At 38.4% G+C, this 11,520-nt stretch overlaps 1 protein-coding gene across 10 annotated transcripts; it reads left to right on the forward strand.

Moving 5' to 3' along the window:
• Positions 1-411: 411 nt before the first annotated feature.
• On the forward strand, positions 412-11,352 carry LOC137841349 (solute carrier family 2, facilitated glucose transporter member 11-like). 10 transcript variants are annotated; one of them, XM_068654154.1, is made up of 13 exons: positions 412-563; positions 698-1,070; positions 2,229-2,327; positions 3,024-3,184; positions 4,173-4,297; positions 4,810-4,939; positions 6,147-6,295; positions 6,453-6,640; positions 7,186-7,296; positions 7,407-7,508; positions 8,409-8,484; positions 9,034-9,161; positions 10,099-10,995. In XM_068654154.1, the coding sequence occupies exons 2-13, from the start codon at positions 1,017-1,019 to the stop codon at positions 10,300-10,302; spliced, it is 1,527 nt and encodes a 508-aa protein (XP_068510255.1). In that variant the 5' UTR covers positions 412-563; positions 698-1,016; the 3' UTR covers positions 10,303-10,995. The 10 variants fall into 10 exon arrangements, with proteins under 10 accessions (XP_068510255.1, XP_068510258.1, XP_068510254.1 ...); XM_068654157.1 differs by lacking the exon at positions 10,099-10,995 and adding an exon at positions 11,100-11,352 and having other exon boundaries at positions 422-563; positions 695-1,070; XM_068654153.1 differs by having other exon boundaries at positions 422-563; positions 695-1,070.
• Positions 11,353-11,520: the final 168 nt, after the last annotated feature.

Raw genomic sequence — 11,520 nt, forward strand, 5'->3', positions numbered from 1 at the left:
GACCCGGCCCGGCCCGGAGCTCTCCCGCGCAGGCCCGCGCTGAACGGGGCCGAACGGGGCCGAACGGGACCGGACGCGGGCGGGCGCCGGCAGCGGGGCGATCACTGAGGCAGCGCGGGCGAGCCGGCCCAGCGGCACTGCAGGCAGCCCTCGGCCGCGGCCGTGGGGCGCCCCACCACAGCAGCAGGGAAGAGCCGGAGCTCGCCCGCCCGCGCCGTGCTCACCGCCGGGCCGCGCCGCTCTCGGAGTCGGACGGCACCGCCAGAGGCCGAGTCCTTTCCAGGCCTTTCGCCCCGCTCGGAGAAGGCGAGCGCGGCACTATGGGAGCTGTAGTCCTGGGCGGCGGCCGCGCGGCACTATGGGAGCTGTAGTCCTGGGCGGCGGCCGCCCGAGTCCCGCTGCTGCTGGGATGGGGGCGTGCGGGAGGCGCCCTCCTTGCCCGGCAGCGGTAAAGCCCCGGCCTCTCGAGGGCACCTCGAGACAGAGCCGCTGTTGTTCGCGGACTGCAGCCAGAACCGCCGGGTCGGGGAGGGCCTCCCCTGGAGCAGCCAAATCCTGATCAGGTGAGGAGCTCGGCCGGCGGCTTTTCGCCGGCTCCGTGGTGTGTGGTTTGGGGAAGAAGCTGGGGCTGTAGCTGCGAGCAGCAGGCGGTATGACGCGGAAGCACAAGGTAACTGCCTGTCATTTTCCTTAGTAGCTGAAGTCTGTAGCTAACTGGCGGCTGAAGGGCATGCTTTCTGCTCCGATGTAAATGAAGAAATTGAAAGTGGTATGAAATGTGTTACCGGGAAACTTGCTGTTGTGAGCTACTTAACTGCTGTCGTGGCTTCGTAAGACTTAGCGAGCGCTGGACGTTTCCATCTAAAGAAAGTCGCGGACTGTTGAGAAGAATCCCATTGGCTAGAGGTGGACCCAAAATTCTTTGTTTTCATACAATAACAGCTTCATCTCTTTGGCACCTTTTGTTCCCGTAGTGTAGTTTATTAAAATTTTGCAAAGGAAATCTAATTCAGCCCATGATAAGAATGGAGTACCAGCCCCTACTGAGAGGGTCTAGCATGCGCAGCAAGGTAAGCAGAACGTTCGTGGCCTCTGAAGATGGATCCTGCAGAAAGTTTTTAGCTTTAACATTGATTCATGATTGCAACGTTTTCTTATTTTCACATTTATTTTTAGGTCATGATTAGGCTGTGAAGTTTTGTATTGTCCTTAGACTGCAAACTGTGTCATAAAATGGAAGCTGTAAAAGCACATTTTCCGATTCTTATGTTCTTATATTGAATGTTAAACCATTTTTTGTTTGTGGCCTATTTCTAAAATGAAGCGGAACTGATAACGCTGTTGTCCATGCTCTAAGAAGTCTGGGCTTAAACTCCAGTGTGACACAATCTGTGATGGTTGATGAACAGACTGTTTTGGACATGAATAAAGTGGAGGCGTTACAAAAACATATGATGTGTGTTACTGATTCTGGGCTTGTGTGTCTCTCTCTCCTCCCCCTCCCCCAGTGCTCTCTTCTCACTGTTTTAATGCTTACAATACAATGATATAGTAGGAATACTTTATTGTAATTGTAAAATATAAATAATTTTTAATTATTCATCTGAGTAGAGCTTGAATTTCTTCACAAAAAGTTATAACCAGCTGTTTAGCAGATCAGGAACCTGCGGTGCAGGGAAGTGGAGTGGCTTGTTCAGGTCTAATGAGTCAATGGCAGAGTTAGGAATTAAATTCCTGTGTTGCTGTTAAAACTGTCAGTGCTACTGTGCTTTTGTAGCTCTCAATCAGGATGATTTTATTTCTTGTTTTTTTTTTTTCAAGACAGAAATTGTGAGTTTGTTAATTCTCATATGGAGTTATTGTGTCTTTTACACCAAACACACAGTCCTAAAATTCTTTTGTAAAAACCAGAGACCATGAGCAGCATGGCGTGTGCAAAAAGCATTCACGCAGTTAGTAACTGCTACTGTTCTGAAGCGGTTGTGTGTCCTACAGCTAATCTGAAAACTTGTTGTGTCTCTGAAGAATGCTAGTGATCATGGCCAAAGTCAGTGTGAAATGTTTTTCCTATTACAGATATTTGAGAGCTTATGTCATTTTCTAACCAAACACTTTCACAGCCTGAAGAAATATGTGGTTACCTCACCAATTTTTGTCCTGGGTATTATATGCATGTGAGCTCAAGGGTCTATCTCTTTTCATACTTGACATTCTCTCTTGTTCTCTAGTTTCCTAGCTGGACCTTATTTCTGGCTGTTTGCGCTGTGGGAATTGGAGGGACCTTTCAATATGGATATAATGTTTCCATTATCAATGCACCCACCCAGGTAAAATATTGTCTGTTTTGCAGTAATGGAGGTATCCTGTCTAACTGGACCAAGAGGACAAATGCACTTTGACTGTGGTGGCACTGGGTTCCAAAGCAGTATGAAAGATCCCACTGATTTCCAGAAGGGTTTCGTATGAATTTGTGAATACCTCCTATCAGAAGTATTCTGTGTCAGACAAAAGTGCCAGAAATCCCATATAAATAGCTCTATTAAAATCTGCTTTAGAAGGATTAACAGAATAAATAAGATAAATAAGTAACATTTTCCAGTTACACCTGTGACTAATGTAGGCCAGAATACTAAGGATACTTAAAGCAGTCCATCACAAGGTAGCTTACTGAGAAAGGCCACCTTAGAGAGGCAAAAATGTTGCATCTGTAGGGCCTGAGTACCCATCAAAGGTATTTTCACCCACTGGTTGTGAAATATGTAGTATGCCAGAAATAGAGGGAGAGTCCAGGAAGTTTGTTCATCTGTGAAGTCTTTGTTTGCTGACTAAGAACAGGAGCCTCTGAGTACAGATATGTGTCAGTTCAAGAGTTTCTAAAGGCAAATTTTAGGATACCAAACATGTACAATGACCATTTCAAAATTTTGACATGTGAATACTGTAAGAAAGGAAGAAGAAAATCAGAGTTGCAGAAGGGCGTACATAGAATGCTATGCTTGTATCATCATTTCTTTCTGCTGCAGCATATTCACAGGTTCTTAAATGAAACTTGGATTAGCCGTTATCACATGGAATTAAGTCCAGATTTGTTGACTTTTCTTTGGTCTGTCATTGCTTCTATATTTTCACTTGGAGGTCTTTGTGGAGCCCTTATTGGAGGCAGCATGGCAATTCGGCTAGGCAGGTGAGTTACATAGGCAGGCAGACACAGAGCATGTTTTCTTTTCCTACCTTTTCATTGGGATGTAAAGGAAATCAGTGGAAAGTGGGAGTGGGAAACAATGTACATTAGGTGACTATAAATGTTTTTCACTTCAAAGAGCTTTCTAGCACAGTTTTCCATTTTGTTCCAACGTGACTTAAAAGATGAGCCAGAATTAAAGCTTTCCAGTCCAGTCTTTCCATTACATTTATTGAAATCTCAGAAAGAGTATGGAAATACTGTATGAAAACACAGGTTCCACATGCACACATTTGATAGTAAGGACATGCTGTGAACTCTGTAACATTTCATAAAAACTCCGTATAGATTCAGCATGAATGGACAAAACCACACTCCTACCTTGTCAGGCGTTTCTGTCTTGTGTTATCACAGAATCACAGAATTGCAGGGGTTGGAAGGGACCTCCAGAGATCATTGGGTCCAACCCCCCTACCAAAGCAGGTTCCCTAGAGCAGGTTGCCCAGGTAGGCGTCCAGATGGGCCTGGAACATCTGCAGAGAAGGAGACTCCACAGTCTCCCTGGGCAGCCTGTCCCAGTGCTCCGTTACCCTCACCGTGAAGAAGTTGCATATTGGTGCGGAACTTCCTGTGCTCCATTTTGTAGCCATTGCCCCTTGTCCTGTCCCCTCTGAAAACAGGTTGTCCAAATCCCACTGTTGCCCACACTTAAGATACTTGTAAACATCAATAAGTCCCCTCTAAGTCTTCTCAAGGCTGAACAGGCACAGGTCTCCGCTTTTCCTCATAAGGAAAATTATGTTTATAAACTTTATAAGGATATAAATTATCCTTATGTTTAGACTTTATTTTTGAGTAAATAGTTGTATCATATTTCCAGTGAATAGCATGTTTCATCATTACAAAGCTCATTTTTTTCCCTATCACCAAAAAGTAAAATATTTTTAAAACCCGTTATTGCTGATTTCTGTATTGTCTTTTTCCTCTTCAGGAAAGGAGCTCTTTTGATGAATAATATTATTGCAGTACTGGCTGCCATTTTAATGGGGATCAGTTTTCCTACTGGTTTGTTTGAGTTACTGATTGTTGGAAGATTTTTGATTGGTATAAATTCAGGTAAATGATTTCCTATTCCTACTTTCAATAAGCTACAGTGAATAATAACTTATTGTTACTGGTGATTCTTTAAGTATTATAATACATCTTTGTACACTGCTTTGTAGATATGATGATCAAAATTTTCTGTTTAATATGGAATCTGAAGGCAGTTCAGTTCATAGAGAAATTAAAAATAAGTCCAATTCTCTGCATGTTTTGGTTCAGTTACTCTTTTCAAAGCAAAATCTAGAGACTAAAAAGACTCTAGTGCTGTAATACTGACCTACCATGATATGACCTGTTTGTAAAGGCATGGAGAACCATATCTTTGGTGTGGTTGTAATAAGCTAGAATAAGAAACTGTTTCATTAATGACTTCTCAGTATTATTCAATAAACAGACTATTGTAAAGGAACAAAATGTTCTTGAGCACACAAATCCAGGGTATGCACTGCATAGCATATGCTTTGTGGAAAAAACAAGAAAGGTACAATCTATTAATAGGAAAATTTTTCTCCATTTACTTGCAGGTATTGGGATCTGTGTGCAACCTCTGTATATTGGGGAGGTTGCCCCAAAACATCTTAGAGGTGGCATGGCCATGGGTAGTTCCATCTTTCTGACTGGGGGGATTCTGACAGGACAAATAATTGGTTTGAGGTTAGAATTTTTTTTTCCCCTCCTGTGCATTACTCACATTTAAATAATAGTAATTCCGTGCAGCTCCCCGCAAAACACTCATTGTAGCATTAGTGAATGACTTCATACAGAACGTCTACCTGTAGGAAGATAACTCTCCTCAGGGAATTATTCTCTGTGTAGGTGAGTCAAAACAGAACAGCACCAGTTAAAGAAGCACATTTAGGCCAAGTTCATATTTTTGCAGTTTCTTGCTGGTGACAAAGAAGTATAAAATAATTCATACAACAGGACTTGAGAACAAGTTCTTGAGAACAAGTTGAGGGCCTCTTAATTTTTATATTGTAGCACAACTGCTGTTTTTGTCCCTTGTGAGATCAGATGAGGTTGCTAGGGACTTTATCCGGTTGGTTCTTGAAAAATTCCAGGAATAGACTACATAACCTCAAGATGAAAAGCCTCTTTCATGAAGTCTGCTAGAAGCTTTCCCCTGCCCTAAGAGCTAGTACCCTGAGTAACAGCTACATTCTTATAGTTTCTACATTCTTATTTTTTCTCTTCTCTCTTTCAGTCTACCAAAGCCCTTTAACTTTTCCCTTTTGTCTTTATTGCCACCTTCTAAATTAACTGATTTTGCTGGATACTTTAGGTTTGTATAAAGTAGAATATAAACTTTAGACTGCATAACCTAAGGTCAATATTTAAAATGCAATACACTTTCTATTTTAACAAGTTCATATTGCCCACAACACATCATCCTGCAGATTCTAACTTTATCAATTTTAATGACTCCTTTCTATGTAAATACACTTTCTAATTCAATCAACTTTGAATAGGAAGTGGGATCAGATGACCTTCTGTGTTCCCTTCTATGGCAAATTATTGTATGATTTTCAAAAGCATTTGGGAGTGTTGGTTCTGACCTTAAAGTGAAGTCCTTAAGTTCTTACGTTCCTGTAACCCTAGAAAACGCTGCTACAACAAATCTGAAACTAGTGCTTGGAACCAACACAGCAATAAGCAGCAGTAAAGCAGTGTTGCTTATTTATTCCCAAGTGAAACCTGATTTCAGAGTGGGTGGAAAGTACTTTCTGAGCCTCCTCCTGTTGAGGTTCACAAGACATAGGTAACTAGTTACAGGGAACAAACATCTTGCTTTCAGTAGTCTTCTGAACAGTCACCAATAGCTAATTACCTTTTTTTCCTTCTTTTTCCACACCTCTTCCAGGGAATTACTAGGTGGAGAAATGTATTGGCCTCTTTTACTATCCAGCAGCTCTTTTCCAGCATTTGCCCAACTTTTATTCCTGCCGTGGTTTCCTGAAAGTCCCAGATACCTTCTTATTGACAGAGGTGATGAGCTGAGCTGTGCCAAAGGTAATTTACAGTGTATATACTTTCTCTGCATCTTCAAAAGTGTACAATGAGTATATCTGGTTTCAGATTTTCCTTTTCTTCTTATCAATGCAGCACAGTTACATTGCCTAGTACCTTTTGGCCTATGTTTTTTTGTTTGTTTGTTTTTTGGTTTTAGCTTTGAAGCGATTTCATGGCTCTTTGCAGTATCAAAGGGAGATGGAAGACATACAGCAGGAATGTTTTGCCTTGGATGGGGAAAAACCCAGGAAGCCCTGGCAACTATTCACTGATCGTGGTGTGAGATGGCAGCTCATTACTGTGATTGTCATGACTATGGGCCAGCAGCTCAGTGGGATAAATGCTGTAAGATTTCATACTTAAAAACAACTTAAGCAATTATTTAACTTCCATTTATTTTTCAGCCTTTTTATAAAATGAGGGGCCCGTATAGAGAATCTCAGAGAAATGGCATAAATGAGAGAGAAAACCTGTCTTATTCATGTTTATTAAATTGAAGCACGTTTATTTATTTATTTTTAATTATTATTTCCATGTTTTTGGTATGTAAATTGCTTTGAAGAATGACCTAATTTTTGTGTTTACATCTTTATTCTTCTGAAAAAGTAAATAAAGGTGGATCAGCTTATCCCATGACATGTAGCTTAAGAATGATGAAACATTATATTTAGTAAGTTGAATAATTATATTTACTTTTATGATAGCAATATATTTACCTAGATGCTAATTTATCAGGTTCTTCTTGCTGTTTAGATCATATTAAAAAGTCACAATATAAAATATATTCAGGAGTATGTTAGTATGAACTTGACTTTGTCTCCAACTGACAATTTATCTATTGGGAATGATCCATTCTTTTATTCCTTTTTACTTTCTTCCTCCTTTTGTAGATTTATTTCTATGCAACTTACATTTTTGAACAAGCTGGGATCTCAGCAGAAAAAATCCCATATGTGACACTTGGCACTGGAGCTTGTGAATGTCTCACAGCCCTCACCTGTGTATGTACCAATTTCTTCTACCTTTTAGCATAATGAATAACAATGCTTGAAGAACAACTTTGGTAAATATGAGGTTGGTATAGTAATAAAATATTATGTCTTACCCATAGGGTTTACTGATCGACTACGTGGGAAGAAGATATCTTATCATTGGCGGATACCTCCTTATGATCTTTTGGAGCATTGTTTTAACATTCTCTCTGACTTACCAGGTGTAAAGAAGGACTCATTTATATTACATGATATAACTATAAGTGAGTGAAAATCTGTGATGCTCAAAAGAAGCTGGTACATGAGAGCTGCATAGATTTAAGCATCAGTTTAAAAAAATGACAGTTGAAAGATTTGATTGATTCTCCCACTATATTTCCATAAAGTAAGAGAAAACTCTCAGATAAGATTTGATCCTGTACTTGTTTTAAAACCGAAATTGAGTTTAATGCTGAGGAGGAAAAAAAAAAAAAAAAAAAAGCATTGACAAAACAGTGTGTATTCTATCTTTTAGGATGAAATACTAGATAGTGATGATATTAAGCATCAGAGCATCAGAGTCCACTTCAGAGGCCTAGATTTAATCATTTTATTGTAACTTTTGTAAATTTCTGGGTTTGCTTTTGAATAATGACATTTCAAGCTTAGGTTTGGACTATCTAACACACCTAGTTTCATATACATGTATTTAGTGATCCTAACATTTCTTTACTGCATTGTTGAACTGATGTATACATAATGTGATGAGAAAAATCTGTTTTTGCTATGAAAGTGCTTAGTAATGATCCTATGAGTTATCTAATCATTATAAAATACCAGAATAAACACTGACAAAATGTTGAACTAGTAACAATATATAATTGTGACTTTTTATATTTGTGTACATTTTTAGTCTTAGAGGACTCATTATAAATCTCGACAGAAGTACTAGACACAACTTAGTAAAAACTGAAATGAACAATACTGACTTTCTCTGAAGCAGTAGTGTTAAGTGCCTTAAGCATCCATGAATGACTTGGTCTTAGTTGAAATAAAATAGCTAAGAGATGTGTAACTGTTAAAACTCATTTTTTAAACTGGATTATCAAAACTTAAACTAAAACTTTTTTTTTCTGTTCCAGGAACTGTACTCATGGGTGCCTTATGTGAGCATGACATCTATATTTGCCTTCATACTGAGCTTTGGGTTGGGACCAGGTATCACACAGTAAAGAATGTCTTGAAGTGCTGAACTGTGTCTTGGAGGGTGGAGAGAGAAATGTCTGCAGCTCTGCTGTGTAAGCCAAGCAGTAGCTATTTACTGTATGGCTGCTGATGCTCTCTGGTTAAGGAATCCAAGTGAGGCAGTCTTATCAAAATGATATAGTTTCAGTCTATGTAGCCTGAAACAGGCTTACGGTGCATTCTTGTCAGGGCCAGCTACGCATGAGACAGGAGTCCTAGTTCTGGCCATTAATTCAGTCAAGTCATACGAGAAGCAAGGGAAAAAAAACTGTTATGCTTTTTAAAGGAATTCTTGCTCCTTGGCAGTTGTGCTGAAAAAGGACTAATTCTTAGAAGAATGCTTACTATGTGGGCAGTAGATTCAGAGAGGTGCTGTTAAGAATACTTAATTTTATTCATTTTTAATAATAGATTGGGATCAACTATTGGCATATGGAAAAGCAACTCAATTTTTCTGGCATCAGAAGTACTCTGCAGACATTTACAATAACCCATTCTGTTTCCGAAACTCATTACCCCCAGGTGGCATAACAAATACCCTGACAGCTGAATTATTTATACAGTCTTCACGTCCTGCTGCTTACATGATAGGAGGGACTATTAGTTGGATTAGTTTCTTCACAATTGGAATGCTCTTTCCCTTTATAGTGGTAAGTTTGCATAACACATTTTCCTAATTGTCTAACCTCCCACTATCTCCTCTCTCAGGTTCCATCAAACTGCTTTTTCTTATACAACATAAGAAAACTTACATAAGACATATAAACATAAGATAAATAGAAACCCTCATCTGAGCCTAACTAGATTCAGTCCCTCTTAAGGGTATTGTTTTATTTGTTAATATCTAAAAGTGTTAAGTTAAAATAAAAAGAATTCATGAGAGGTTTGGATTTAAAAAAAAAAAAAACAACACACAAAAAACAGAAGGTATCAAAACTAGAAAAAATTAAGCAGATACTGAGATTCAAATAAAACATTTTTTGATAGTTCCCTGTGGTTTTACGTTGGAGTAGAAACAGTACTTGGGGCTAATGGTTTGTATCTTCTTTGAGAGCTCACTAAACTTACATACAGAGAATTCTGTGATCAGAAAAATTGTTAGGAAAAAACATATAGACTTTTATTTCTAGACTAACATTTTGGTTTAGCACTTAAGAGCAAAACATGCATGAAGAGCATGCAGCAGAGTATCTATCTTTATCTTTTCTTCTTGGTAGAACTCTGCTTCTGAACAAGAGGTATTTATTTTTCGTATATGGCACTACAAATTTTCATTCATAAAAAATGTTATGAACCTAAAATATTAGCTAAATGTTACCAACTTAAAATATCTAAATTATTGAAATTTTTATTTTAGGGAATGCTGACTTGCCATTACATTATACACGATTCATATCGTGTATGGTTTGATTTTAAAAATAATGTTATTTCACACTAATTCTGTGCATGCATTAACACATGCGTGTTTAAACAGTTTAAGTCTCTGGGTGGCAGTGTAAGGGAATAATGGAAACAAAGCATTTTGTTTTCCAACCCCTGGTCATACTTAAAATATGTTGCAATCAAATAAATACAATCTATTTTCAGAAAGGACTGAAGCAGTATTGCTTTCTGGTGTTCTTACTGGAGTGCTCCTTAGTTGCTGCTTTCATCTTCCTCGTAATTCCTGAGACAAAAAACAAGTCTTTTCTGGAAATCAAAAAGGAATTTCACAAGCTTAATTTCGGAGGAAAAAACAAAGAAAAGGAAACAGAACTTTATGAAAGAAGACAACTCCATGATGAATTTTAAATCTGTGTTATTCCACAGCTGTTATAAAACTACTTCAATGAGAACTATGAATGCTGTCCTCTAAATTAGCGATGAACAAGTAGTTTATTACTTCCTCCCGTATATTTAGAGGAGGCTTAATTAAAAGGTGAGTTAATCTTCCTGAAATGCTGTTAAGACAGATACTGATGAAGTGCTATTACAACATTATATATGAAGACTCGATGTTTAGTTACAACTTGATGTTGTAAGAAATGCTGGTGGAGGTTGGTAAATTCCACTCCTCCTGCCTCCAGCAGACTTTGTCAGACAGGCAATACAAATCAGTAGCTGTTATTTCTAATAACCTCACTTCAAATTCAATTATCGAGCATATGTTAATGCTTTACTGAATAAAGCATACCTAGTCTTCTGAGGCATTAAATCCCAAACATGAACTTCTGTGAAACTGGTATTTGAAGAATTCTAGTCAATTTATTAACTTGAGGTATTTAGTTGCTGTTTTTCATTTAAATAACTTCTCTGAAAGATTTAAGGAGATTCCTCCTCCAGTTATATTGCTGTAACCGCAGAAAGACACAGGCATTCTATATCAAAGAAGTAAAGGCAGGCCAGCACCTATGTGAATTTTTCTTGTATTATCTTAAGTAGTAATGATGTTTATTCCAAAGGTTTGTTTTTTGAAGGGTAATAATAAAAGTTTCTGGCACTTGAGTGGGTTTTTTATTTTTGTTTCCCCCTCTCCCCTCCCCAACATAGAGGGAAAATTTAACATTTTAAGTTGTGCAGCAGGGTAAAACCTCTTCTAATTTTTTAAGGTCATTTCCTGGCAGATTAAGTTCAACAACACAAAAAGCACGAAGTAGAAAAGAGGACAGATGATTTAAATATATATATATGTATTTTTCACCCTTGAAGATTTTTCCAAGATGATTGGATAGAACACATACAATGAGACTAAGAGAGCTTGAAGGGCCTGCTGAATGAGCATTCTGTTTAATCTTCATTATTTCATGAAGGACTTTTCCTCAACTTAAAATAAACTCTTCACATTTTAGTAATCAAAAGAAATCTTAATTGCATACTGTATTTATGTGTGTCTCTCTGAAAATCATTTCTATACCTGTAACTCTGCTAGAACAATACTGTTAACTTACTCGTTACCAATTTTCTGGCTGTAAACATTTCCTGCTTCCATCTGTACTTAAATAAGTGCTACAGTAAGCGCTGAGTTTCTTC

This window comes from Anas acuta, chromosome 17 (assembly GCF_963932015.1).
Source record: "Anas acuta chromosome 17, bAnaAcu1.1, whole genome shotgun sequence".
NCBI lineage: Eukaryota > Metazoa > Chordata > Aves > Anseriformes > Anatidae > Anas > Anas acuta.

Bases quoted from the DNA above. Each gene is read 5' to 3' on its own strand.
- LOC137841349 (XM_068654154.1), top strand. From the start codon at position 1,017: ATGATAAGAATGGAGTACCAGCCCCTACTGAGAGGGTCTAGCATGCGC. The intron at 4,298-4,809 runs GTAAATGATTTC...ATTTACTTGCAG, and splicing joins TTTGATTGGTATAAATTCAG to GTATTGGGATCTGTGTGCAA. The intron at 8,485-9,033 runs GTATCACACAGT...CATTACCCCCAG, and splicing joins GAGCTTTGGGTTGGGACCAG to GTGGCATAACAAATACCCTG.